Here is a 27,128-nt window from a genome sequence, read left to right on the forward strand (position 1 = left end):
GGAGTGTTAACAGGCACTGTGATCATGACACTGGATCAAATTTCAGAAGCTCGTGTTTGCAGCGGAAGGAAAGTGCTGCATTGGCTTTCAACACGACATAGCATGCCAGCTTGCTGGTTTATCTAGTCAAATTAACCGAATGACTGCATCAGCTCCAGATTATCAAGTTGCTGATTTCCTCATTTGGAAAAAAAAACACATTTCCTTTGTTGCTTCTGTACCTCTGTTTAAGAGTTCATCTTTCTTTTTTAGTATAGATTCTCTGCACCAAATCCTCCATCCCCCACACATTCTGTGGCTCTCTCACAGAAGCCATTGTTGTTGTGACTTTCTGTTACTGATATTTCCAGTGTGACTCAGTCATATTTATCTCTCTGATCTTTACGCATCCTCACTGGAGAAGCACATAAATGGAACAAACAATATGATGCAGCAGCAAATGCAAACTAATTTGTGTGCTGTGAGGTGGCTGACAGTGATGCTGATTCAAACAATTTTGTTGCAACCATCCTACCGTCTCAAAATTAGGCTCCTCATGAGATAATATTGTGGAAAATGTGCACAGCTAACAGCACTTGCTTTAAACAAAATAAGTCTGCATCCTCTGTTTCTGTATTTGGTCTGGGAGTTGATCAAACTAAATTGTTTATTACCCCAGAGTCCATTCAATCACTCTTTCATTCCTTATCACTCTGTTTATCTGACATTTATATTTGTTCTCTGACTCCATCCATCCACTTAATGCAACATTTTACTATCTATATTCATGCAGCAGACTCTTTGGAAGGCAGCCTATTCTGCGCAACAAAAGCCAAACACACAACTCAACATCTCACCAGGAAATCTAGTACAGAGAATTTACATTTGCATGTGAAAGTGTATGTGTGTCTGTGTGTGTGAACATCGTGTGCCACTGTTAAAAATTGATGGATAATCATTCAATGCAGAAAGCACATAACAACACCATTTCACTCTCCTTAACTACAACAAATTATATTATGGGTAGCTGTGTATCATCAAAACTAAACACTGTAAGCATGGTCACTGAATGAATGAATATATTATGGGGTGTGTTGAAGCAGTGTATGAAAAAGATTTGGGGTAGAGTAGCAGCCAGCTAAGGAAAACAAATTAAACTGGCAAGCGGCAGGTAGAAAAAGCTCCAGAGGAGAAAGCAGAGGCAGGGACTTCACAGTCAAATAACTTGTGACACTTTTGACTAGAACTGTTGATGAGATAGCGCAAAGAATTACCTTGGTGTGTCAAAACAGGTTCTTTTTTTCCGTTTCATGCTTCCCAACAAGCACCAATTTATAAAAAGAACAATGGAGTGGAGAAATTATACTTTTCAAAAGAGTTTAGGGAAGTTTAATGCCGCTTGTTCCTTTGCAAAGGCAACAGCAAGAGAGTAAAAAAGGCTTGTGGCTAAAACACAAAATGTGAAAGTGTTAAACAATAAAGGTGCCATAGACCTGACAATTTAATTTAATTTAGTTATTATTTTTTGTGTCTGACAACTCTTTCATCCCACTGTTGTGTGAAAACTAATAAAACACATCATATGAATGAGAAAAACGGCTGTTGTTTGTTGCTAGTCCTAATTTCTAAGTGAAAGAATAAATAAAGATGGTCTTACCAAGTCTGTTGTCCAACGCTCCAAAGTCCAGAGAGTATTTCACCACATGGTAATTGTTCCAAACATACAGCAGGTTGTCTCTGGGATTATAATCCACAGCAGCGATGTACTGATAGGAGTTGGGGAAAGGGATGTCCAGATACCCATCTTTACTTAGTTCTGTGTTGTAGATGTAGTCAATCTTGTTTCCTGTTGCTTCATTGTCATCATCCTCATACACTGACTTTACTACATAGAGGATTCCACAGATCATGAAGGCGTTGGACGCTGAGCGCTTGTCGTAAGATGTGTCCCAGGTCCCCTCAACACGTAGCGTGTAGGGATTGAGCTGGCTGATGACGATCCGTCCGTTGTTCTGCTCAGTGGCATAAATCACCCAAAGGCCATTTTCATCTACAGCCAAGTCAATGTCTGATTTCCCTCCCCAGCGGTACGGAGACGTGTCATGGTAGTTGGCGTTGGCGATGATGGCCTCTCCGCTCTTGATACGAGTCCGCAGGTCAAACTTGACAATATTGCGGGTGCGCTCCTTGTTGAAGAAGAGCGCCCCATCATAGACCACAAAGCCAGTTCCATCAACACGATGTGGGAGTTTGTAGGTTGTCGTCGGCCTCCCAGCAATGAAGTCTTCTTTGGAGGAGTATTCGGTCAACGTATCGGTGCGATAGGGTGTCCACGGCATGTAGTAGATCTTATCGGAGGCTTGGAGGGGGTCTTTGCACCAGGCTCCGGACTGGTGGTCAGATTCGAAGAGGTGCTCGCTCTGGTACACCCTGCGCAGAAGCCCTGGGCACAGGAATACTGAGGAGCCAAAATAGGGGAAAAACAAGTACAGAGTTACATTGGCAGGTATTATACATCAATAAAGAAAACACCAACTGAATGCAACAAAAATGAGGTTTAAATCTGTAGTTCAGTCTTCTCCACTGCAAAGGACCAAGATGTGGAATCATACCTTCATAACATGATCCAGTTTACATTAAATGCAGAAAAGATCATAACTGTCAAAAAATGTAATGTAATGTATGAAGTTCATATGATTAGCATATGATTAGAGTTTTGGATGATCTCGACTCTACAATGCATGGATGCAACCAACATACAAAAACAACCACTGTTTTCGAGCTGTGTCTCAAATGTATTAAGTGTTCTTTTGGTTTCAATTACTTACTATAATTCACAGTTTTTTGTGTAAGAAACTTCAGGTAGTCAGGCAGGTAGTCTCAGATCCTTAAGGCAAATAGCTACAATGTCATTGAACGTACAGACTTAAGAGTTTAAGGATTGGTGAACAAGTGAGGGTTATCACTTCTGACTCAACATAAAGCAGAAACAAATTAGGGGATGTTACCATGGAATGACTTACCCACACACACATCATTTTCATTCTCTTCACTTTCCTTTTCTAGCCTTTCTGTACATATCTACCAAATTAAATATAATTGTGCCAGAAAAAAAAAAAGTTTTCATTCTCTTCTTTCATTAAAACATCCTAGTGGCAGTTCTTAATAAATTAAACACACAAACCCAAATTTAAAAGATTTTGATTAATAGCTATGCTTTAATTATTGGCCGAGGCAGCCCTTTAGGAGACAGGAAACAAAACAAAAGAAAAAAAATACAGTAATTACATCATCTATATTATGATTGCCTGTCCATTATTTCATCCCCATGACATTTTTAGTCTGCCACATGATTTACAACACCGCACACAGTAAACTAATTATATGTGAACTGGTTTGTACTCAAATCTGATAAAGCTAGGCCAAGGCAATACAGCTGGAGCAGGTCAATAGTGGGCTCCGTTTGCAAAAGCTAATTTCTGCTCATTATGGATCATTTGAAACTGAGGCAATTGTAATTCTCTGCCTTTTTGAAAAGATGACATCTGTATTCAGGATAACAATGCATCTGCATTAATAGTAGGTTAAACAAATTAATTTAACTTAATAAAATAAAATAAAAAAAACACACACACACAAAACATAAATAACATTTAAAATACCAAGAAAAATAAACACTAGCCAAAGTGTAAGTCGGATGGAAAGGAACAATAAATAATTTAGACAGTGCAGATTTCCTTTTTCCACAGGTTTGGGCCCAGAATACATCACAAATAAAAACAAAGTGTGTGTGAAGGCTCCTTTCACTGTAATGGGCCCGGAGCCTGGCACAGCACTGACAGGTTCTAGCTGCAGATCAGTTGAGAGGTAAAAACTGTGCACTCCGAGGAGAAGGAGCGAAAAGAGACAGCGAAAACAGAGGCTTCTTTCCCTTGTAATCTGTTAAGATTAAACATGTTGTCTACCTGCGGGTGAAAAATGTGGCAAGATGCATCCCATTGACATAGCGCCTTGGCACACATCTCAGGGGTTGCTCTGCTAAATGCTAAGAGGGCTGTTTCTACGGTTGAAAAAGACAAGATGTGCTGCTGTACAAGGTCAGAGTAGGTAAGCTTTGTACTGACAGCACAGTGGACTCTGAGGAGGCTGTAGAATATGCTTTTTAAAGATGGAAGCGCAAAGATGGAGGAGTAAATGATAGATATTAGAGAAGTGATACAAAAGCAATCATGGCTTTCATGGGGAATTGACAAAAAAACTGTTACTGCACCAGCAGAGTCATTTCTACAAAACCCCCCCTTCACCTTCATTTCTCATTCTCTTTGCCACAGATTTCAGTGATATGTCATTAATGAATGACTGCTATGGAATTTATTGCATAGCTATTAAAGCAGAACTCTTGACTCTTGTTTAATGATACATTTCCATCTTTGACTTCAGTCTAGCTTTATATTTAACATCTGACAAAGAACATGTTTCCCACTCATGCAAAGAGGTACCACTACAAACACAATGCTCCTGGGGAACAAGTGAAGATTTAGCATACAGCATGTTCTGGAGCATCATGCAGTGCTGATAAGGTAAGAATATGACTGCTATGATCTGTCTCCAGTATTGGCTGGTGAGTCCCTGAAGGTTATAGCCATCATCATGTTAGAGCTATAATCAAAAATGCTGACAGCTTATTGGACAAGCTATTGATCACCCTATATAGCCCTCTCCTTTAATATTATGCAGCTGATAAAGCAGAGCTGGAATAAGCTTCAGTTATTACAGGGGGGAAAACATCCCAGAGTTACAGGATCTCAGCAGAAAGAAGGTCTGTAATCACCTTACCACACAGAATAATCATATACGTGGCAATGTCAAAAGACATGTCAGCCTGTGACGCTGTTGAAGAGCAAGAAATGAAGATAGGAGTTCAGTAATATAGTAATATTACCATATTTTCCCCATGAATGACATATTTAACCACGCCAATGAATCATACAGTGAGCACAAACCTACTAAAATGCCAGAAACCCGTCACCAAAAAAACAAAAACAAAAAAAAAGCAAGCATACACCCAAATGAATATGCAGGTGAAAAATGAAAAGTTGTTGGCATTTAGTTACCTTTTTGTTCCACTTCTATTTTTAGGCATGAAGGGGAGAGAAAGAAAGAAAAAAAATAAAGAACAGATTAATGATGTGATAACTGTCTTTATTTTATAACAGTCACACAAAAGTACAACAGGAGGTTAGTGGAATAGACACATAAAACATTTTATCAAGATTTTAGAAAAGGGAGAAAAGGTACTGCATCACACAAGAGCCTGTAGGAAAAAGACAGATTAATCAAGCCTTAAATTGTACAACATGTACAACATTGTTTTGTTGTTTTGCTTTGTTTTGCAGTGAGGGCTGTGGGATGGGAATGTGTATAACAGATGTAGGGCACATGAATTTTTCTAAAGACATAAAAACATTCAAACATATGGCAACAAGCTTTTGAGTTTAAGGTATGACTGGGAGAGAAAAATGTAAATTGTGTACATTTTGCGCTGCTGTAATCTCAAACTGATAATGTTTTATCATTTATGACCTTAACAGACTAGTGTTTATAGCTACATAGCTCTATTATGAGATAACATCTGTGGTGGAAAAGCCCATGAATCGGATTTGGCTAACATGTTAATCAATGGTATTTAGACAACACTGCCCAACATTAGAACTAATTTAAAGTTGTGTCCACCTGACAAATTTAAGTCCAATGTTCCATGTCCTTTCTGCTCTGTTTTGCTGGCAATAACAACCAAAACAATGAGCTAAAATACACTAAAAAAACATAGAGTCAGGTAATCAGTTCCCTCTGAGTGAGCTCTTTCACATTATGAGTACTAGTTTCATCTGTGGTTATTATACAAATTACTGGTTAAAGCAAATTTAAAATATAGTATCCTCTTGTATATAGCATTTACTGGCAAGAAAATTGTATTCTTTCACATATGACCTATTTTATTAAATGTGGATTACTTGATGTGTGAGTTAAATGTAATAGGCTAGTTTGATTCTACAACACAACAACAAGCATACTGAAGGTCTACTGAGGCTATTACATCTTAACTCTCTCTATATCACTTCCCCTCTGGACAAGCTTTTTATGTCAGTCACAGCATTTTGCTGGTCTCTTCCATTTGTAGTAGGGGTTAGCATCAACCCAGCGAGCCTGCTCCTGTCCCTTCCCCTCCAGTAATCCCGGTTCTAATAAGAGAGGATTAACCTCTGTTACCAGGGCTTACAAGAGTCCTCTCCTCCAAATGGAGAGTGCAACAGAGTGAGGTATGGAGGTCAGTGGGTAGGCGTAGGCGGGGGTAAAGTTTGAAAGATGGGAAAGTTATTAGAGGAGAAAAATATTAATGCAAGGCAGTGAGCCAATGCAAAACAGAGAACGAGGCGGAGCTGTGTCAGGCAGGGGGAAAAGAGCAAGAGAGAGAAAAATAACGGGGAGGGGAGAGAGGCTTTCAACAAGTAGTCTGTGTTTGTCAGATCATAAAATTGTACACGGGTACAGCACAGCACCTCATCAACGGCAAACACTCCGGCTGTCATTGAAACACAATAAGTCCATACCAAGCCTGAGCAACAATAGCTCTGGGCTACATTTGAGCCACCATTACTGGCAACTCAAATTTGCCAATAACTCGGAACTGCATGTGGACCCCATAGATCAAATCAAAGTAAACAGCAAAACGTTGACGATCGAAGCCTCTTCACCTCCCATGAGCAGCGGCCACACAACAGGGACCACAGGGAAGCCGGCATTTCTGATTGAGCGATCGCTAACAGTGGTGAGGGGAGAGGAGGGTAATGATCTATAGAAAAAGGCATTAGCGGCGGGGATGTGAGAAGTGGTATGCGACGCAATCGCCGGGGGAGATGGTGTGAGAAGGGAGTAAAAGGATGTGGATGAAATCCCTGACAAGGAAACGTGCCACTCCCAGGGCTACAGTACAGCATCTGGCCCTTTTGCTTGACCAGAAGATGCCGCTGGATGCAGCAAATTCACCTGCGAGATCACTCAAACCAATTTCCTCATGTCACATCCACTCATGTTTCACTGCATATATTGTACTGTACAGGCTGAAATATACCTGTTATATGAGCCTTGGATATCCACGTTTACTGCGTCACAGATACTAGCGGAGCAGGGGGCAAAAGTAGAGTGAGACGGAGAATTGATTCATTTGAAAAGCTTCTTTACTCCACCCCACCACCCCCATTGTGACCTTAATACGATTTTGGTCACGGCTGTCACTGAGTAACTAAAAAGCACTTAGCTCTCTCATCCCTTTTTCTCCCTTCTCCGTGTGCCCTGTCTGATGTCAAAAATATGCACAGAAATAGTCTACAAATCAAAAGAATAAGTCCTTTTGGAGCTACTCTCACCTCTGTGAAAGGGTTACATCTTCTTCCACCACACAGAATAGGCCCTTGAATAGCTCACTCATAGGCTCTACATGATAAAAACTTTCCTATGCCTGTCTCTGCCCCAAAAGACCCTCAAAAGAAAAGCCTTGTCTTGATATTTAAAGACAGCGGAGGAGCAATTAATGGATTATGTACAGTCGATAGTTTAGTCATAATCTGTTTTCCTAAGAGCACAAACCACAGCTTTTTACCTGTGGTCCACTCATTTGAAGGCATACATAAATACAAATAATGAAGATACTCCACTGAATTGTGGAATCATCATGTTAATGCTAATTACACTGCTCTCCAACACACTGTGCTTCAGTGAAATCAACTTTAAAACACTGAATGAGGTGATGAGCCAGTAATTTGAATAAAAGATGATTAGCATGGAGTGGCCATCAAATTAGTTAAAAGCAGAGAGAATTTGGAAAAATACACCGATTTCATGTCGGGTCTGGGGGCTGCATCCCAAGTTGGAGTTTAAAGGTGGAAAGGCCCTGCAAGCTCTTGCCATTTCAGCCACTTAGGGGACATGAGAGGCTTTAGCTGCCACTTAAAGTTATAATTTGACAATTAATTGCTCCAATTTGATGGATGATCAGTGGAACCTGTCACCTGATGTAAGAAAACAGTTCATCATCCTGCTTTTACAGTGACAGTTGGATCTCACATCAAGACTTGAAAAGGTCTGGCACATTTTCTTAAAGGAATAAGATAACCAGATGTAACCATCCTTCCCTGGACGTTAATGCAAACCAGAAGGAGGGAATGCCGTCACTGGCAAAGAGAATAATACAGTCCCATAAATTTACAAATCACCTGGGTTTGCCAAGTGACAGAAGGTTGCATCAGTTATGTGGTATGGATTCACAGGGATGAATGTGCTTTTTCACCAAAACCCTGCACACAAGCACACCTGGAAGCAGACTAATAAAAGCAAACTTATCTTTTGGCCAGTGAGAAGCTCCACTGGAGCAGTATGGGGTTAGGTGCCTTGCTCTACAGTATCTGAAATGCTGCTCTGTCACTTTCCAAGACCTAAGTTTTATTTAGGTTCAGGTACAGAAAAATCAGGTGCCTACTTTTATCTGGGAACATCCAACACATTCAACAATCAGTGTATCATTATATATTTAAATTACATATTTAATTTACTTTTCTTTAATTGTCAATCTTCCAGGTTAAGTGGTTAAGTGTTTTTCATTTAAAGTGTTCTACCAGGCCACAGTTAAAGTGAATACAATCAGTGGCCAGGTTGAACCAAATCCTGGCAACAGGTTTGGGCAAAACAATAACTCACTGATCCATGTGCATGCAGCTTGTAATGGTTTGGCTGCTGTGCGGTTCATCCAGTCCAGCACATCAAGCTGGAAAAGGCGACATGGCTGATTCTGCAGCTTACCTAATTGGTCAAGCTGTTGTAGCAAATTTAATAAGCAGAACAAGCAATCTACATGCATAGCTTCCCCTTTAAAATAATATATTTTTCATGGTTATAAAGAAATGCAGCAGTTGTTTATTGCCATAAAAAAAACTGCTAGTGTGCATGTACTTCAGCTTTGTCAATGTACATAATGCAAGCAGCAAGAAGCCATATCATACCCTGTAAAATTCTGTATTTTATTTTATAAAATCATATTGCCAATGCATAATGCGGTCCATGATGTGTTTGTTCAGATAATGCATAATTTCAAATAGAATTTTCACCTGAGAAGTCAGTCTGAATACTTATTGTAGTCTAGTTGCTGCTTAAGACACATGCTGAGCAGCTAACCACAGGGACCTTTAGCTACTGTGAGCAAAGACCCTGTCATGTGAGCGGCAGCTGTATGGATTTTCATTTGAATAATTAACGCTTCCCAATTTCACACTAATGGTTGAGAGGTATCAGAATGGTATCATTAGCCGCTAATAGAGATTCATGGCAGAATGGCTGCAATATTTTTTGCAATATTTTCCCCCCTCTTTTTCTCCATTCTCACTCTCTCTTTCAGCCGAGGAGTTGCAGAGTGCAAACCCCTTAACTCCATCCCATCAGCTTTTTAATTAATGACACAAATTACGGGGCTTTGAATAGCATGTGCCTAAGGATGGGGGAGGACACGCAGGCTACCATCTCTCTTTCTCTGAATTCTTTCCTCATCTCCTTCATTTTTTTCCCTATCATTTCCCTCGGCTGGTGCTCATGAGTCTCCCATACCATCATTACAGGTTCCATTTCTCAACAGCCCTCTTTTTCTTTCAACCACTTGTCTGCTCTCTTTGTGCTCCCTTCTCGTACTTATTCAATCTCCTCCCTGGTGTCTCCTTTCTGTCTCCATCACGTTCTCTCTCTCCCTCCTACTGGGAAGCAGCTATGTTATCTTATAACCTTGACAATGCAGGATGCTATGTGTGTGTGCTTGTTCTCCTGTCTATGTGTATGCATGTGTGTGTGTGTTTGTCTCTCTTTGAGGGACAGGTGCAAGGACTTGGCACTCATCCAGCCTGCTACCCACGTGGGACCAACCAACAGAGGGAAAAAAGACAAGTGCAGCCCAGGCAAAACAAAATTAAATACATTTTTGTGGAACAACTGGAGCAGAAATAACCTAATTGCACCTTCTAAAATATGTCTTGATTTTCAAGGACCTTGAAATTATGGAGGAGAGCAGGGAGATGAGGGGGGTTGTGGGGGAGTAGAGAACAGAACAAGGGTGTTTAGTCTGGTGTGTGGCTGGACGTGGTGGAGCACCAGTGAACAAAGAAAGAAAAAAGGACAAGGAAATGGAAAAGGAGCTTTGATTAGTAGGGTGATCATTAAAAGGAGAGACCCCCTGAAGAGACCAATCTCTAATTAGTGCTATATCCTCGACACTTGGCACCCCAACAAGTCTTTCAGACGTGTGTAAAACTGTATGTGTGTGTGTGTGTGTGTGTGTGTGTGTGTGTGTGTGTGTGGGTAGCTGGTGAAGGATAAAGGCTTTGCTTGTGTTATATAAATGGTAGTGTTTATGAATATTTCTAGAAGCTTGTTTAACATGCAAGATTACATTATTCCAATATGTTGGAGGATGGTCCTGTATGTATGCTACAGAGCAAAAGAGTAGTGGCTACAGAACAAGAACCTGATAGATTACGCCGGCTTTTATAGCGATTAGTGGGGGAAAACAGTTTCCACATGTCCACATTCACCCCTGTCATACCACCATTTATCCACACTGGTAATCACTGCTTCCTTAGGCAATTATCACCACCTATCCACTGGGGAATTTTTTTTTTTTCTGTAGAAGCACCATTGTTAATGCCCCAAAACTGACATTTTTTATTTAATGGTGCTGCACTTTTATTATGAAAATCCTTCTTATGTAAACATTACATAACTGTAAATAAGCAGCTAATTTGTTATTTATTATTACAATTATTAAATGAGGGAAGTAAACCTTTTATTATCCATGTGAATAGGGCTGGGTGATAATATTAACTGTAGGCATTTCATTCATAATGAGAGTGTGATCATACTGTTATGATTTTACAAAACTTCTGGTGTCTAAATTAATAATTTCTAACTAATTATACATAACATACAGTTTATTGCAATAGACAGTAAACTAATTATCCTACATAACCATTGCCATGTTTTGATTCATATCAATATCAAAAATATTGTTAATCTCGTAACATTATGTTAAACAATATTGTCCAGCCCTACAAACAAGTGCCTCCACTTCGTCACTCAGACTGTCAACCAAAGTGATGATGACAATGATCAATTAGTTATTCAAAGTCCACCTTAAATGGGTGTTATTAGTGACAGTGAGCCAGAATTCATAACACCAGGACCCTGAAACTGAAGCAGCTAAAAAGAATTCAGGCATCATTCATGATTTACACCGGTCTTTTTCCAACGTCAAAATGTCTCCGGTTAAAAAGGCATACTGTGTGATTTTTTTCTGATCCAGCGTATGTATGTGCTCCCTGAATCACACATCCTTTACTTTCCTTCCAGAAATCAATTAGTACCCAAAAGGGGGGGATTTGTATTTCATAGTTTTCTGTACCATTAATCTGTCAGAATACTATTTGTTCTCCAACTATGTAAATCAGAAATTTTTCAGCCTATAGCCAATGAAATCATTTCATTTGAAAAAACACTAGCAGCAACATCACCATTCAATCACAGAGCTGGAGCCACTTACTCAGACAGCAGCCTGTTACATAACACATGAACAATAACAGCCTCAGATTTTGAACATCAGCAACCCACATTAGCTTTCTAGCTAACAAGTTCTCCTTAACAACCACATAGGTTTTTTTCTTTTTTAAATCCCTACCCTCTGATATGACCTATAGGAGTGTCTCTCCTGAAATAGCACCCCTGCAGCGGCAGGTGTACTGGACCTTTGTTGTCGTGGTTAAATAATAAACACGCAGAGTGTACCAGCAGCAGTGTACCAGACCGCGGTCATCATGGTCACGGTGTTATAAACACGGTTAAGATTACGGCACAGTCACGGTTAATAAACACAACAGTGACTGTTGGTATGAAATGGGGAACAAACAGCAGCCTCCTGTGTGACAGAAGGCTGCTGTTTTGTTGACCCATCGAGCCATCCACCCCACCCTGCACCTTCTAATGCGGACTTAGTCATTCTATATACTACGTCACCTACTGTCATTGGCTTGAAAGCTACAGAAACCAATGCACGTCTCTCAGTATCTCTGCAGCAAATCAGCCTGTTGGTTAAACTGTCAATCAAGCACTGACACGCCTACTCGGAGGCTTAAGGAAAAGGAGTATTTATTTCTTATTTAAAGCACACAGGCCTTTTTTTCTGTCTTTCAATAAAGTACGTAAATCCCTCCAAAAGCAGGACGTCTCTGCAAAAGCACAGTTTAAAAGCAATGCGTTGTGACAAGATCAGTCTCTGCAAATTCAGGCCACGACACCAGCGTGAATCTGGTGTGTGGGATATGTGACAGAAAGTTATAGTCATCAGAGCTTGCTGTGTGGGCTGGGGAGTGGTCAGCTGTCACTGAGTGATGAGCTGGCATTACAGGCCCCCTTCACACATGGGAAGAAGTGGAGCTGGTCACTCAGGTGGGGGGAAGGAAAAAAAAAAAAAACTCTGTCTGAACAAGCAGGATAATGCTCAGTGGCATTTCAGCAGGGAGCGAGGAGGGTGTGGCTGTGTGATGTATCGGCTGTCACGGTGTTGACTCCCAGACTAGACCTGATGAACGTGGATTGGAGAGCTCAAGGGCAAAAAGCCACTCAACTTCCATACAATCTGCTTAGTAGATTTACTGATAACATGAAATAGAGTGATCCACTCCTCAAGAAGCTTAAAAGTTGCTGAAAGATTATCCAAGGCAAAGAGAACTGCCTGGGTGCTTGTAAGGTAGAGTGCTGATGATGTCTGAATACTGAATGTGAGCAACTATCCGAGCAAATCTACATTCAAGGATCGGCTGAGACATTGTTTTTATTCATCTAAAATCCTTAGACGTCTAGGGACATTATAACAATGAGCTAGACCGATAAGACAAAGATTTGAGGTGGATAACCAGTCACAGTGTCCACATTACAGCCGTGCAGTCCCATCCTGGTCACACAGGTGGTGTTTACCTTAGGTGTGACCGCTGAATAACAGGCCCTGTAATCACACCACATTATGCCCAAACTGCACTGTAAGTGATAGCCATGTGTAGAGCATCGATTTCATGGTTTCACCTGCCAACACAGAAGGACAGAAATTGGTAGCAGGTGCTGAGCAAAACTTGCCAAAACAATCTATTCCATTATTCGATTAGGGCCCCCTGAACCTGCTAGGTGTGTGTTATTATTAGTAAAATGAATTAAAAATGAATTAGGTAAGTTGGAAAAAGAAGAACACATTACATGGCAAGTTTCAATGAGGAATGAGCTCAGGATTACACTGCTCTGTTCAAATCAGAGAATTGATTGCATGATAATATGCCCTGGCTTAGCTTCCAAAGCGTGAGCCATATCTGACAGGGCTGAGCTGGATCCTACTGTGCGAGACAGGATTTTACATTGTCCTTATTAGCTACAAACAGTGGGGGGAACTAGTGGCTTATGTATAGCAACAGACTGCCAGCAGGTTTTCTTCCTTTGTTCTCCCACTCTCTTCTTGCCTCTGCCTTTCTGTCTCTCACTTCTCCCCACCCTCCCACCTCATCTACCATACACACTGAAGTGTCAATTTTGAAAAGTGAACTGAACAAAAGCGTTTCCCTGAAAGCACGTGCAATTAGCCCCTACCTCTTTTTTTTGTTGGGGGAGGGGGGTTGACCACTTGCCTGGACCAAACCAAATCAATTTGCCATGGAAACTACACAGAAAGGTACATCTAATTACCAGAAGGAGATGGTTGATGCCAGGGAGGAGGACAAGAAAGATAACAGCAAGTTTTTCAAAGAAAGAGCATGGCAATGCTGGTTTGAATGTGCTTTCTTGTGTGACAAGTCGGAGAATTTGAGGGGCCACCGAGGGGATGTACGCGCTTCATTACTGCCGAGGAAGAACGCTGGGTGGGGCAGAGTGAGACACAGTTGTGTTGACCTCTTACGAGCTCGACCTTTGGGAGGAGCTATTAAAGTGAAAGTTACATGGAGAGAAAGACGGAGCAAGCGAAGGAGAAAGGTTTTAATAGGGCACTAAGAGAATAGACGTGCATCTCTCCGCTCATCCGTGGAAAGTCAAGGTGAGAGGGCGAGGCAGAGACAGATGTCAGCCAATGGAGCACAGTCATGTATGTGAGTCATCATAAAGCGTCAGCACATCACTTGTGCCTGAGGGTAGCCTTACTAATCTGTAAAGTGCATGGGGGAGCATGCACAAACTGCACTGGAACAAAGAAGAAAGAGTCCTCTGGCAGATGAAAAATGAGTGTAGGCTGATATTCACATGGTTTCATTATGACCTAACATGGGTAAATACAAGCAAATTTGATTCCGTTTAATGCATTAAGCTCCTCTTTTGTAAATACAGTATGTATCAATTTCTTTTTTTTATTGGTTCACCTTTCTGTCAGTGCTGTTTTACCTCCCTCATTGTTCAACGTGATGCTATTTCCTCGCAAAAGAAACACACAGCTTATATCAAATAATTGTTCAGACAGCAGCTCAAATGGAAATATGATGGATTGCCTTGCGCTGTGACACTGCCACACAGCACGGGCAAACACTGGCACTCTTAGTGGTAATTGTAACATTTTCATTCTATTACAACTGATGGAGCGGATCAAATCGCAAATTAATAAAATCAATATTGTATCTGTGGCTTGTGTCCATCGATTTAGCACACTCCTCTGCTATTATTAACGGCGGATCTGATTGTAAAATCTTGCGGGCTTATAAAGATATGGAGAACGGAACGGTAATTTATCCCAAAAAGAAAAGAAGCTCCCCGAGCAGAATACATATAAAAAGCTGTCAGGGAAGGTGACAGAGAAGAGAGGAGGGGCAGCTGAGATTGCAGAGTGAGGGAAGAGGGGGAGCAAATAAAGGGATATGGGGGGGGAAGCAGTGAGAGCACTTAAAGGACAAAATGTAAGTGAAAGTGAGGGAGAAAAAGAGCATTAGGGCAGAGAGGGAGAGCTTGTCAGTGGAATACAGAGTCCAGACTCCAGCACTGAAGGAGAGTTTGAGTCATGGGTGGCTGCTTCTCTTATTAAACACTCAAATCCTTCAGTCTGTTTCAAGAACTCAGTAAAGAGACTTGTGTTAAAAGCCCATCCACGATTGAGCTGTGTTGTCTGAAACCATACCCCTTCGCCTCCGTTATTATTTGTCACCAATTACAAACCGCAGAACCTACAGTTTTCTGTTTTTTTTTCTTGGAAATTGGAGATTTCAAGTCTAGATGTCCATTGAGTACATAATTAATTATGTAGGACAGGTAATTATAAAGAAATTTAAGCAAGAAACAGAAACACAAAAAACTGTCTCTAAATGTGGCTCATTCCAACCAAAAGGACCTGATTGCTTCCTTTGGGAGGTAAGAAGATATTTAACTGGGCTGACAGGGTTGTCACAAATGAATTGCATTCACACCCTGCTATAAAACGCATCTCAAAATCCGTCTCCAGTGACCACTAGTGATTAGACTTTGCTTCCCCAGTCAATAAACAAATAAACACCTACATGACTTCAGAAATGTTAATGCACTGCCTGCAGGATTTTCTTTATCCTACAATGGTTCTAGGGACATAGTTACACCACACAAGGTGTACGCATTTCCCTCCCTAGTGCATCCCTAATAGGAGTCCCCGTTAGAGCATCAAAGCACCCAGAAATACTTTTCCAACAGTACGGGACAACTGTTTCATGTTTTGACTTGGCTTTTCTTAAGGCAGACGAGAATGTTATTAAAAAGAAGCTGGTAGCTGAGGTTGGTAGTTGAGGCAGAAAACTGAATGGGAGTGCCATGTGTCCCATGGGTCTTGTTAAATTCCCATCAGACTGGAAGGCAATTACATTGTGTCCCAGGTATCGGGAAAGGGCGGCAAAACCAAGCCTCTTCATTACATGGGAACATTTTTACATGGAGCCATAATGTTTGACAAATGTCCAAAATATAAATTCAGGAGGGTGACATTAGTAGCCTGAAGTGAAATGAATGGAATCAGAGGGGGTTGGGAGTAGAAAGTACATAAGCGATGCAAAATGAGGGATAGGGCAAAGGAGAATAAGAGTCATAGAGTTGATCTCCACTAGTGGAAGGTGGGTAGTCGAGGATGTCAACTAACGGAGAGGGTCCTAAAGCTCTTGCAGAATTCCCAACAGACAGGAGGGCAAGTACATTGTGTAACTGGGAGCCCACCATGTAAATGTACCATTTATCATTTAAGTGGGGGGGGTGGGGCTGGAAACAACAAAAGACATCCAACCAGAGGGAGCGGAAAAAAGAGAATCAGGATCAGAAACATCAAGATAAAGGAAATCACCACGCTGAGTGTTTAAATACTGACAGGAACTCAGAACTGAACCAAAAACTAGAGGGTTGATTAAAGTTGAGTTACTGCTCATTTAAGTTGAGACACATTTGGACATGGACACCTAGCAAAGACACTGACACTGGGTGGCTGAGATAGCAAAATGTGCATATTGCAAAAAGTCAGGTATAAAAGAGCCATCTGCCAGCTGAGGATCACAGGCAGAAATGGGTTTTATTTCACAACATGAAAGCTCCTGTCAGGCAGACTACTGAGGGAGCCATGTCAGGACATCAAATGTTCAAAAAGTGGTTTTGATTTAAATTTTTAGAGTTCACTTGGACCCAGCAGCTGCAGACTACATAGATAAATGCCCATGACCAAATATTTCCAGTTTTATCTCATTTCTGAGCAAGCCGCACAATATGTCAGGATTTTGGCAGGCCTAACTGTTGGAACTTTGGTGTTCCACTTCAAAGGTTATTACAACACAATGCCTAAGGTCATATGGCAATGTCCATTCCACTTCCTCTGGCCTCACCTGGACTTCCTCTCTGTGTGATCATCCTGTTACCCCATACTGATCTTTCCAATCCCTTCCCAAATGTTTCCACTCAAGCTACGTGCAGCCTGACAGTGTTTTTCACCTGCTGCACTAATTAAATCCTTTTTATTTACTCCCTTCAGAGATGCCTCAATAGTCTGAACATTAACTGGCATCCAGTGAGCTGAACTGAACCGAAAACAAGTATGTTTCATTTTGATGAAAGTCAAACGGCCTTTCTTGCCGCTGCGCTAACAGAGACATGACATGATCAGACATGATTCCTCAAAGATATTAAAAGTGCTGTGAACTGGGGGAGCTGATGGGAAGGCTGTGACAAGTACCATCTAAAAATGAAACGTAGCTAATACTATCTCTGACTGAATACATTAACAGATATGCAGTTTTATTCTTTTTAGCATTTTGTTGACAGCATTATTCCCACAAAGCAGCATTATTCCGGGTGACAAATCTACATCAGTCCCAAATTATTTGCCTGTCGCATCACTTTAATGCGGTATCTACAGTATATATATATATATATATATATAGGATACGCTTACTTTATCATCAATAAATTACACAACCAGTATTCCAAAGAGGATGTTCAGTGTAAACTGCTGACACAACTGATGCCATATGGGATGAAGAAGATGAACAAAAACATTAATCTCCTGTCAGTTACAACGAAAACTTAAACAACAGACAAACAGTATCGCGTCAATGGAAAACACTGCTCTGCACTGATATACTCTATTGTTTTTCACATGTCAATAATATTTCCTGTACCCAAACAGGGTGTCAAGTTTTTCACATCACTTGTCTTCACATCCACAGCTGCATCTTAATCCGTCCTCCTAAACTGGATGATGAATTTGAGATATCTGATATTCTTATCATTTGGAACATTACTAACACGCATTTGGTGGTGTTGCTGATGATTCACGGCTGTTAAGAGGGAATGTGAATGGGCAGGAGCATTAGGCAGTGCTTATTGTGAGTGTGAGAGAACGGAGGAGTACGTACTGTAAGGTACACATTCATATTGGACTTCCAGATATTTGTAGGTTCCAGGGCACGGGTCAGGAAATACGTCTGGTCCAGCCACAACAGCACACTGGGTCCGGTTATTACATCTGAAAACAGAGCAAAGGTCATTTCAATTAAAAAAAAAACAAAAAAAAAACACAAAACACAGCACCAATAGGGAACAGCAGACAACCCTGTCCTTTGGATTGGCCACAATGTAGTGGGGCACATCAGTTAAATGTCTAGTATGCGGTTAATGAAGTTGAAAGTATTTAATGCTGTAGCAGAAATTATGACGATAATGAAGTTCTGCTGTTTATGAAACCGATTCATCCAGTCTCTTCTCTCAAATACAGCTGAACTGAGCGTGATTTCAGGTTCCGGTTAGCTGTCACAGATATTACTACTCAACCAGTGAAAATAGCTGATGTTTTTTGTGTCTCTAAAGCGATTGATCCAAAGTTAAAAGAAAAAGTTCACCCTTCTTTTTTTTAGGTTCAGCAGTCAATGTCATGGTTAAATTCATCTGTCTGCTGAGGAGTAAAGTTGGAAGTCATGGACCAACAACCAGGCTTTAAACCACATACAGGTTACATTGTTATTACTGCATGATGGATGGTAGTGGTGCTGGTGATGGAGGAGGGGCGTAGACACAATCAACTGAGTGCGAAATCGGCTCCATCGTGAAATGTAGGTCTTCATTAAAAAACACAATTACAGTGCCGGTGGTGTTCTCATGTGCCATTTTGTTTTTGGCAGTCATCAATCAAAGCCCCACTTCATATGCACAGAGAGCCTCTCGCCACACATAATAGCAACACTTATCTCACGACATTAACTCTTAAACGTTTTGTCAGGTATTGATCTGTCTGTGCTCTGCATCTGTTTGCAAAAATGAAAAGCAGGATGCGAAGGTTGGTCCAGTTTCTGTTGGAGTAACCAGTGTGTGTGTGTGTGTGTGTGTGATGTGAGTGAGGCCTGCTGCTGCAGGCTACAGTATATACAGCACCGCCGTCCATCAAATCTATACTCATTTAGGGACTACCATTATCTTGCAATATATAAAAGGTATTTATTCCCCAGCAAGGCTGTTCACAGTGTAAGTCTTGTGAAGGTCAAGGCGGGGTCTGACACAATGATTCATATGCCACAATTAAAGGATTCTCTACACCTTAATTAACATTGATTGGCTGCCGACTAATCAATCGAACCAGTGAGGGACAAGCAAAAAAGGGGCCCATCTCATTTCAAGCCAGCCCAGTAATGAGATATGGTCTGCCGAGTCTCTCCCATGGAGGCTTTATGGGTTCATGAACCCACCACTACCCACACTGGCCCCTCACCCTCTGTCACTCACTCATTCCCTCACCCCACTCCAGCTGACTGCGGCTTGTCCCCGCCCATGAAGAGTTAATTCGCAGGCGTTAAATGCCAGTCAAATAAATACGGGGTCAAGCCCATGAAACTGAGAAACAATTACAGAGGCAGCCTTCTCATCTCTGCACCCTTCCTCCTCACTACCATTTCTGGTTTATTCTGTTTAGAACTGGGGGGGGGGGTTTGTAATCAGCGGGTGAGAGCGCAAGTTAAGATTAAGTGTCACATAGAATTAGACGTGAGATGGATAGAAGAGATGTAACTAGCCAGAGGTTGGAGCAGAGACACAAACACTTGCATGGATGCACATGGACACACACATACAGTTCATTTTTAACAACATAGATGCAGTAGTTGGCTTGTGTTACAGAGCGCTGTTCCACTTTGTTTCTTAAAATAAACCATTAAAAAGGATAACATGAATATATTTTGGATTCAGCAATACTGCCCTAGAAGTTAAGCTTGGAACAAATCTAGAATTTTAATCATAGTTTGTAGTAACTTCCTCTTGAGGGATTAAACATCATAATGTGTATTTAACATGGATTCCAAACTTAATCCCAGTCTTAACATCTATCTTGACCCATGTTCAAAATCCCTTTTATCACCACTGTGCATTTTTACCTCTGCACACACAGCCACAAATACCTCCTGATCGGTTTTCCGTTAGAGTCCTGTAGGCACCTACACACTGCAAGGGAATTAAAATAAGGTGGAGAAATAATTACAATTAAATGTATTAAACGCAAATCAATGGCAGAGTAGGTGGGGGATCAATAGCAGGGAGAAGCTGCCCACACCACGTGCCACAACGACTCCACAATTACCAATTAGGGGGGTAATCAGCATTTCATCAGACACTTGGCACTGATGAAGCCCTTTGAACTAGCGAGGGGGAAGGAAATTGATTCACTTTTACTTATGTATTCATATATGTGCGTGGTTTTTATATGTACTATAGGAGGAAGTAGACGGCAGGTGGTAAGGCAGTACCGCAAGCTATATGCTCTAACTGGCTGGAAGCCTAGGTTCCACAAGCAAAGGATAAACAAAAGGATACACACAAAGCAATAATACATCAATTCTAGGTGTTATCAAGTCTCTACTAGACCCAACAACAGCAAATGACAAAGGATTACATGATCATCTGGATATAATGCTAAGACTTCAAAAAGAGGACAAAAATCTTGATTTTGCAATTTGGCCAACAACGGCCCCTTTTTATCCGCATTCCCACTTTTCCTCCCTTATAGCTTTTTCCTCCTGTTCCCTCGTCTGCTGTTTGTTATAACTGGCAGATTAGAGCTCAGACTGCCAGCTGACGAGGGGAGATGTGGCACAAAGCAGCAGAGCCCAGTGTAAGCACAAACTGTAATCACTATAATCGCTGGCTGATCCCGCTGCTGCCTCTGATGACAGTATGTGGGTTGAGTCCCACCAGTCTACTGACCATTGACACAGGACAAAAATAAATAAATGAATGAATGAATGAATGAATGGGTGAATGAATTAATTATTGTAAAAAAGAGAAAGAAAAAAAAGTCTAAGATAGGGACAGTGCTGTCAAAGCTAGACAGATTTGTCCACATTTGAGAGTAATAAAAGAGAACTGGTGTGCACCACTGTTCCCTTTCAGAACTCAAGTGATATATCAGGAGGAAAATATCAACCAAGTGGAAGGACAGAAAGGTTCACCAGCTTTTAAAAGTTCATGTGGAAAAAAAAAAAAGAACGCAATGCTGAATCTGCTTCCAACATGCCAAATTGCTTTGAGTGATTTTCCATAGAATCCATATCACAGAAGTTTGCCTGAAGTAAGTCAAATAAGAACGGAGACGGTTCAGCTGGCATGCTGCATTCAGGGGACGTCTCTGGAGTTCCTCCACAGTTCGCATGTGTTTGATGAAACAGTCCCTGTCAGGGAGCGCAAACTCTCCATTTGCTTTCAGTTAAAAAGAGCAAACACATCCAAACTGCCTCACCTCCAACAAATTCACACACACACTGGTATCACTTCTTGTGTTAAGAAGAGAAAGAGATGCACAATGTGCTTTAGGGACCGAGAGTGTGTGCGTGTGTGCAAAGACAAAGTGCATGTTTTTTTTTTTTTTTTTTGTTTCATGTGTGCACTGCAGTGTGTGTCTGTGTGTGTGTGTGTGCCAGGCTGTGTACACACTTGTAAGAGTTTGTATTTGTAAGAAAGGAAGGGAGGGGAGTGGGGTGGGGGGGGAGTGACGGACGGGTCAATATCCACGTCGCTCTGTTGGGACCCATTACGCTTTAGTGATGGTCTTCGCCACCCACGGTCGACTTCATTCATTATCTTTCCCAGCTGCAGACCACAGCATCCATCTTTTCTCATTCAGCCTGTCTACTGGCACGGCACAAAAAAAAAAAAAAACAACCTCTAAAACTCCCATGAAAACCTCAGGAAAACCTTACAAGAAGAAGCAATGGCCTTGAGTACTGTTCTTTTAGCTCTTGAGTAAAACCAATAAGTATTAAAAGGTAAAAGTTGAGTGTCAATTAGTGCAGCTCCTTTACAGAAAGAGGAATTATCAGTTGAGGTCCCTGTAGAAGCTTGTTAAGGAGCATATGTATCAAGTTTTCTGTTGTGGAGCTGCTATAGAGTGTAATACAATCTATCTTCTATTCAGTATGTTCCAATTATTTGGAGTTACTTCGAAGATACCCCAAGCAGGGGATTATTAAATAAACTCTAACAACCATGCTAATACTCTCTAAGTGCTCGGGAGGGTTGGGCGTGTGTGTGATTGAATTTAACGAAACTGCACTGATTTTATGAACTCCTCCTGTAAGTACTCTGGATCACTAAATGACAGGGGGTGTTTTAAGTGGGGATATTATTGCAGGCAAAAAATGTTTAATTCAGGCATCATGATGGTGGTGGGGGAGAGAACGGTCACTTGCCAGGACTTTCGAGCATCATTGAATTTACCAGGTGAGATGTTAGTATACCCTCATCTGGACAGGGCTACTTCTTCTAGCTTCTTTCTGTGCTGGGGCATTATTGCAGCTGTTAATGCTGATGTTGGCTGTGCGGCAATAGCAAAAACTGTGTACTAGCTTATCTTTCCTATGTATAGGATTGTTTTTCTGTCTTTTCTTTCCAGTCAGACTTCTATATGTCCTGTTTCTACTGGAATTTCCATGCATCACATACTGCAATCCACATACTCCGCTGCTGGCAGCTCAATCACAGCAGTCAGAGGTTAAAAGGTTGAGGGCAACTTGTAAGTACACTATATTCTGAAGATTTTCATTCACTTGCCCTAAAGATTTTCCTTCCTGGTGTCAGGATTCATATGTGCACCCATTAGAAAGAAGTACCCTTTTAAAACTACAGGTTGTGTGCGAGTCTAAAGTGTAATACAGATTGTTATATACATATACAAACAACCTACACAGATAGTTTGCACTTGTATGCCCAAGAACCTCTGTCTATATACTGCTGAGCTGACCGATTATCTATAATGACACTACTGAATCCACCTGACAAATTCTCTCCTCACTCTAAAGGTACAGAGTTTGTTTCCAAAACACCAACAAACCCTCTCAACGCAGATTAAAAAGCCAAAGAAGAGGAAGATGGAGAAGGAACGTATGCAACATAAATACAATGGCCGAGTGTGGGCGTGGAGGATTTAAAGTGAATCACTGAAGGGGCTCGCTGTTCTCAAGTGCTTATGCTCACACAGCACCGCACAAACACAGCTGAACATGCACAAGTATATGCATGCATGCACCTACACATTCATCAGATGATCAATCAATGTGAATAGCCACAGATGATGGAGACAACTGCATTTGAGATTAACACATTGCTGCACTGCCTGCCTACTGGGTGGCATTAGCAACGCGCTACAAAACCACAGAAAAACATCAAGCTCTGTCAGACTGTTTGCACAAACACTATGGCTGACAAAACATCACACATATTCCTTTTTTACAGGATTAACTGTGTGGAACTAAGCAGGAATGAATAAAGCACCAAGTGACTGCTCAGTATAGGGAAGATGGAGTGTTTATGTGCAGGAGCTATATGAATGACCTTTATCAGGCTCTGTTAAGTATGGAATAAGAGTTTCATTAGGGGTGGTCAAACAAAGGTCAAGACTGATCATCTCTTATGAGCTACTTCCACTGCTTACAAAAATTCAATGCTATTTCTAAAAAAAAAAAAAAAAGAAAAAAAAAGAAAAAAAAAGCATCTTGAGCTAATTTTTTTCCCTCCTGACAAGCATAATCCCTCTTAGCCATTCACACAGATTAGTAGCTTTCAGAAGATTTTTACATCACACAGTTTTCCCTCTCTCTAATATTGTATTTGGAAGATAAGCTGCAGTTCATCCCAATGCAACAACACGCCGAGAAAAATACAGTGGCACTAAAGCACTGTAACTCTGGATAGGAGGAGATGATCAACTACAACACAGACTTCCAGAGCATTTTAAAAATCGGGGTTCATTCTGAGAATTTATGGATGGAGGCGACATATGGATTCATCTATGAGGCCCTTTGCTTGGCTACGGTCCAAGAGCCTAAATTGAAGCACAAGCCCAGCTTGATAAACACATGCTTTTCCTGTTTCACTGTGTGTTCGGACGAGTTGGCGCTTTCACCGAGGTGATGACAAAAATAATATTTTGTAACTGAGAAGAGAGATCTGGCTTGTTTATGGCTCACAATGATGGATGAGACAAATATAAACAATGGTCACAACGCTTTCCTTCTCTGATGTGTTCTATTTGTACATTTGCCCTCTGACTGAAGGCTACACCAATAAAAAATCCTGCCACACAGTTTACGTACAGTACTTTTTATTACCACTTAGTTTGCAGAAGGCATGTATCCAGTTTTTTTTTTAGAACACTTTAGAGACGGTGTATTCAATAGTGTGTATTCAACAGTGTCAACTATATGAAAACAATCTGCAGGGCAAAGACTGATGTCCGTAGCTGTGGACACTAAAAGTTCAAGATGGCGATGCCTAGTCCTCTGGCAGCTGTTAGAGCCTGAACGCAGCAGAGCAGCAGCAAAACCCAGACTTGGGTTTCTTTATATACTTCTTCATATTTAAAGTTGTTTAAAACATTTTAATTTAGTTTTTTTTTTTTTTTTTTTTATCATGCTTTTACTGACTTTATATGAGAATCTAACATGAAACAATTATCAACTGATGAGAAACAATCACAAAATAAATCATGTAAAATATCAATTTACTATTGCCTTACTGTAATTGTACATATAAAAATTCTAAATTACTTTAATTTCACCCTTCTCAGCTGCAAGATAGTTGTGTCCTCTGGACCGAAGAAAAGGAAAAACTGAGATGCAGCTGCACTGACTTTTCTGGGCTGCTGCTTTGTCAGACAACACACAGATTGGAGGTCAGGCCAGACAAAGGTTATCACCTCAGGGGATGCACTCCTCCCATGGTGAGCACAACTTCTGAGGAGGAATTTATTTACTTCAGGTTGGCTGCTGTTCTCAGTCAGGTATAAGCCATGAGATGCTTAATGAGCGCAGAGAAATTTGAACTGACACCACTAAGGTTGATGAGCTGTGCTTAACATTTCGCAAACAGATGTTTTGGATGAACAGTCTTAGCACTTACAATACACATGGACATAAATCAAAAGAAATAAAGTGCACATTACCTCTTACTTGCTGTGCTTTGGAATTTAACTAATTAACCACATGAATCTTGGCCTGTTATACTGTCTTACACAGAATGTAACTGAATGAGAAAGGTCTGATTCTGAAATTTCCCACTCCGTGGCAGCAATGACTAATGTTAAATCTTAAATAACTCTTGTATCTCTTAAATTTAAATACTGTGGCGAGTAAGTACAGTAACAATGTTTGGAAGGAAGACAAACCTCTGAACTCCTCAGTAGATGTTTACTTCACCTTTCGTTCACCCTAACAGTTTGCTCCAAACCACTCTGCTAGTGCAAGTGTAGAGCTAAAACAAAGGGAAATAAAACATTTTTGCAATGTAGTGAATGTGAATGAACAAGCTATTTGTGCAGAGCATAAATATGTATATTTATCTTGCTGCATTGTAATTTCTTTGCAGGAATTCTGAATAAGACACCTGCTCTTGTTATTTTGAAGGAGTAGTAATCCAGATCCACACAGATCACACTTGCTCAGCTAGCCTCTTTGAAATTAATCCATCTCTTTTGGTGCCACAACAGGTATTAGGTGATGCAATTTCTCTCTCCACCGTCAATCCGTGTTTCTGCACATGCTGTAGACATCTATCTGGCTGTGCGCTCCAAAATTCCATTAAAGTATAAAGTATAAATTTGGCACATGCTGGAGGAGTTAGATGTTTCCAAATTCAACATTAGACGAACAAAAAAAAAAAAAAGAAAAGAATTACTAATCCAAATAAATCCAGTAAAACTGTATTTATAAGGGGAGAGCAGTTAGAGTTTATATTGCGAGTGTATTGTCTAAATTACACAATAAAAGCTTGGCCCTGTATGATAATTAATTTAGATGAGTGTTGGAGTTCATACTGCCGCACTTCAATTGTATTCTTTCACACACTGGTAATATACAACCATTCTTTTGAAGACAATAGAGCTCATGTAATGAATCCTCTTTGACATCAATGCTGGGCCCTTTTCATACATGCATTCACATGTACAGCTTATCTCTGCTTTCAAGGCAGAGACACAGTGAGTGGTCTTTTGGAGCACAGACATGAGTGTCTATCTCAAAAGGGCAAAGATAAACTTGGCAGTGTAATCCTCAGCCATTTCCTCGGATGTCTGGAGATACACATCTTGAAAATTGCGCAGCTCAGAAAAGAGCAAAGAACAATGTTTTGTTTAAACTTGATAGTGATTCCAAGTTCTGCCAATATTAGTTTAAATATCGCTCTCACAGACACTCACACACACACACACACTGAGCCACAACCTTGTAGCCAGAGTGGAAATTCCAATAAATAATGCATTATCTGCACTCTATTTTCTTTGTTTTATCCTGTGAATGAACTGAATCTGCCACCAATGTTTATTGAAATAGCACAGTTTCCTGACGATCGCCGTTATTATCATCACTCCATTTATACTGTGGCGATAATAAGAGAAATGGTGGAGCAAGCGGAGTTGTATGTAAATTATGTCATCATACATGCAGACATATATGATTTACATGATGCTGTAGATATGTATGACTAATTAAAAAGCCAGCTCAGGCATTCTGTCATTATATCGCTTGCCTGCTCTCATTTAAAACAAGGCAACAGGGATTTCTGCCATGGAGGACTGACAACTGAACACACAAACTGTGACGGATCATAAGATTCAATACGCTGCATTGTCTGATCACGTCCCATGAGGTAGCCACTCAGTTCTGATCAGTAAGTAACATATCAATTGTCTTAGAGGATTCTGAACTGTACGGATGGCGACACACTGTTTAGCAACCTCTACCTGGAAACTGATGTAGGGCTGAATGTAATTTGTATGCATGAAGTCATTAGAAGCAGGAGGTTATTATGATTTTGATACAAATCATTACTAAGTCAAAATGGGTGAAAAGTTATTTCCACCAGCTTCAGGACAATAGTTCATTAAGACATGTTTTGAAATCTGTTGCTAAGAGAAGAAGAATAGATTGGAAAAGCATGTTCTCTCCTCTTCCAGCCATCCACACCATGATACTAACCAGCTGACGCTATTCATTACACAAACCTAATAATACGTATTTTCAATACATCTTCCATTAAAAGTAAACACATAAATAAAGCTCCGTGTTTGATTT

The 27,128-nt window shown here is 40.7% G+C and overlaps 1 protein-coding gene across 1 annotated transcript in view; it reads right to left on the reverse strand.

Annotated features, from left to right (window-relative positions):
• LOC121176663 (adhesion G protein-coupled receptor L3-like) overlaps window positions 1-27,128 on the reverse strand; it is a 210,133-nt gene that overhangs the window by 73,770 nt on the left and 109,235 nt on the right. Inside the window, exons 5-7 of the mRNA XM_041030692.1 lie at window positions 17,943-18,052; window positions 5,094-5,108; window positions 1,637-2,437 (exon numbers count right to left, since the gene is read on the reverse strand). Coding sequence (XP_040886626.1) covers window positions 1,637-2,437; window positions 5,094-5,108; window positions 17,943-18,052 — 926 coding nt within the window. The remainder of the gene's footprint in view (window positions 1-1,636; window positions 2,438-5,093; window positions 5,109-17,942; window positions 18,053-27,128) is intronic.

The sequence above is a fragment of the Toxotes jaculatrix genome, chromosome 23 (genome assembly GCF_017976425.1).
Source record: "Toxotes jaculatrix isolate fToxJac2 chromosome 23, fToxJac2.pri, whole genome shotgun sequence".
Taxonomy (NCBI): Eukaryota; Metazoa; Chordata; class Actinopteri; family Toxotidae; genus Toxotes; species Toxotes jaculatrix.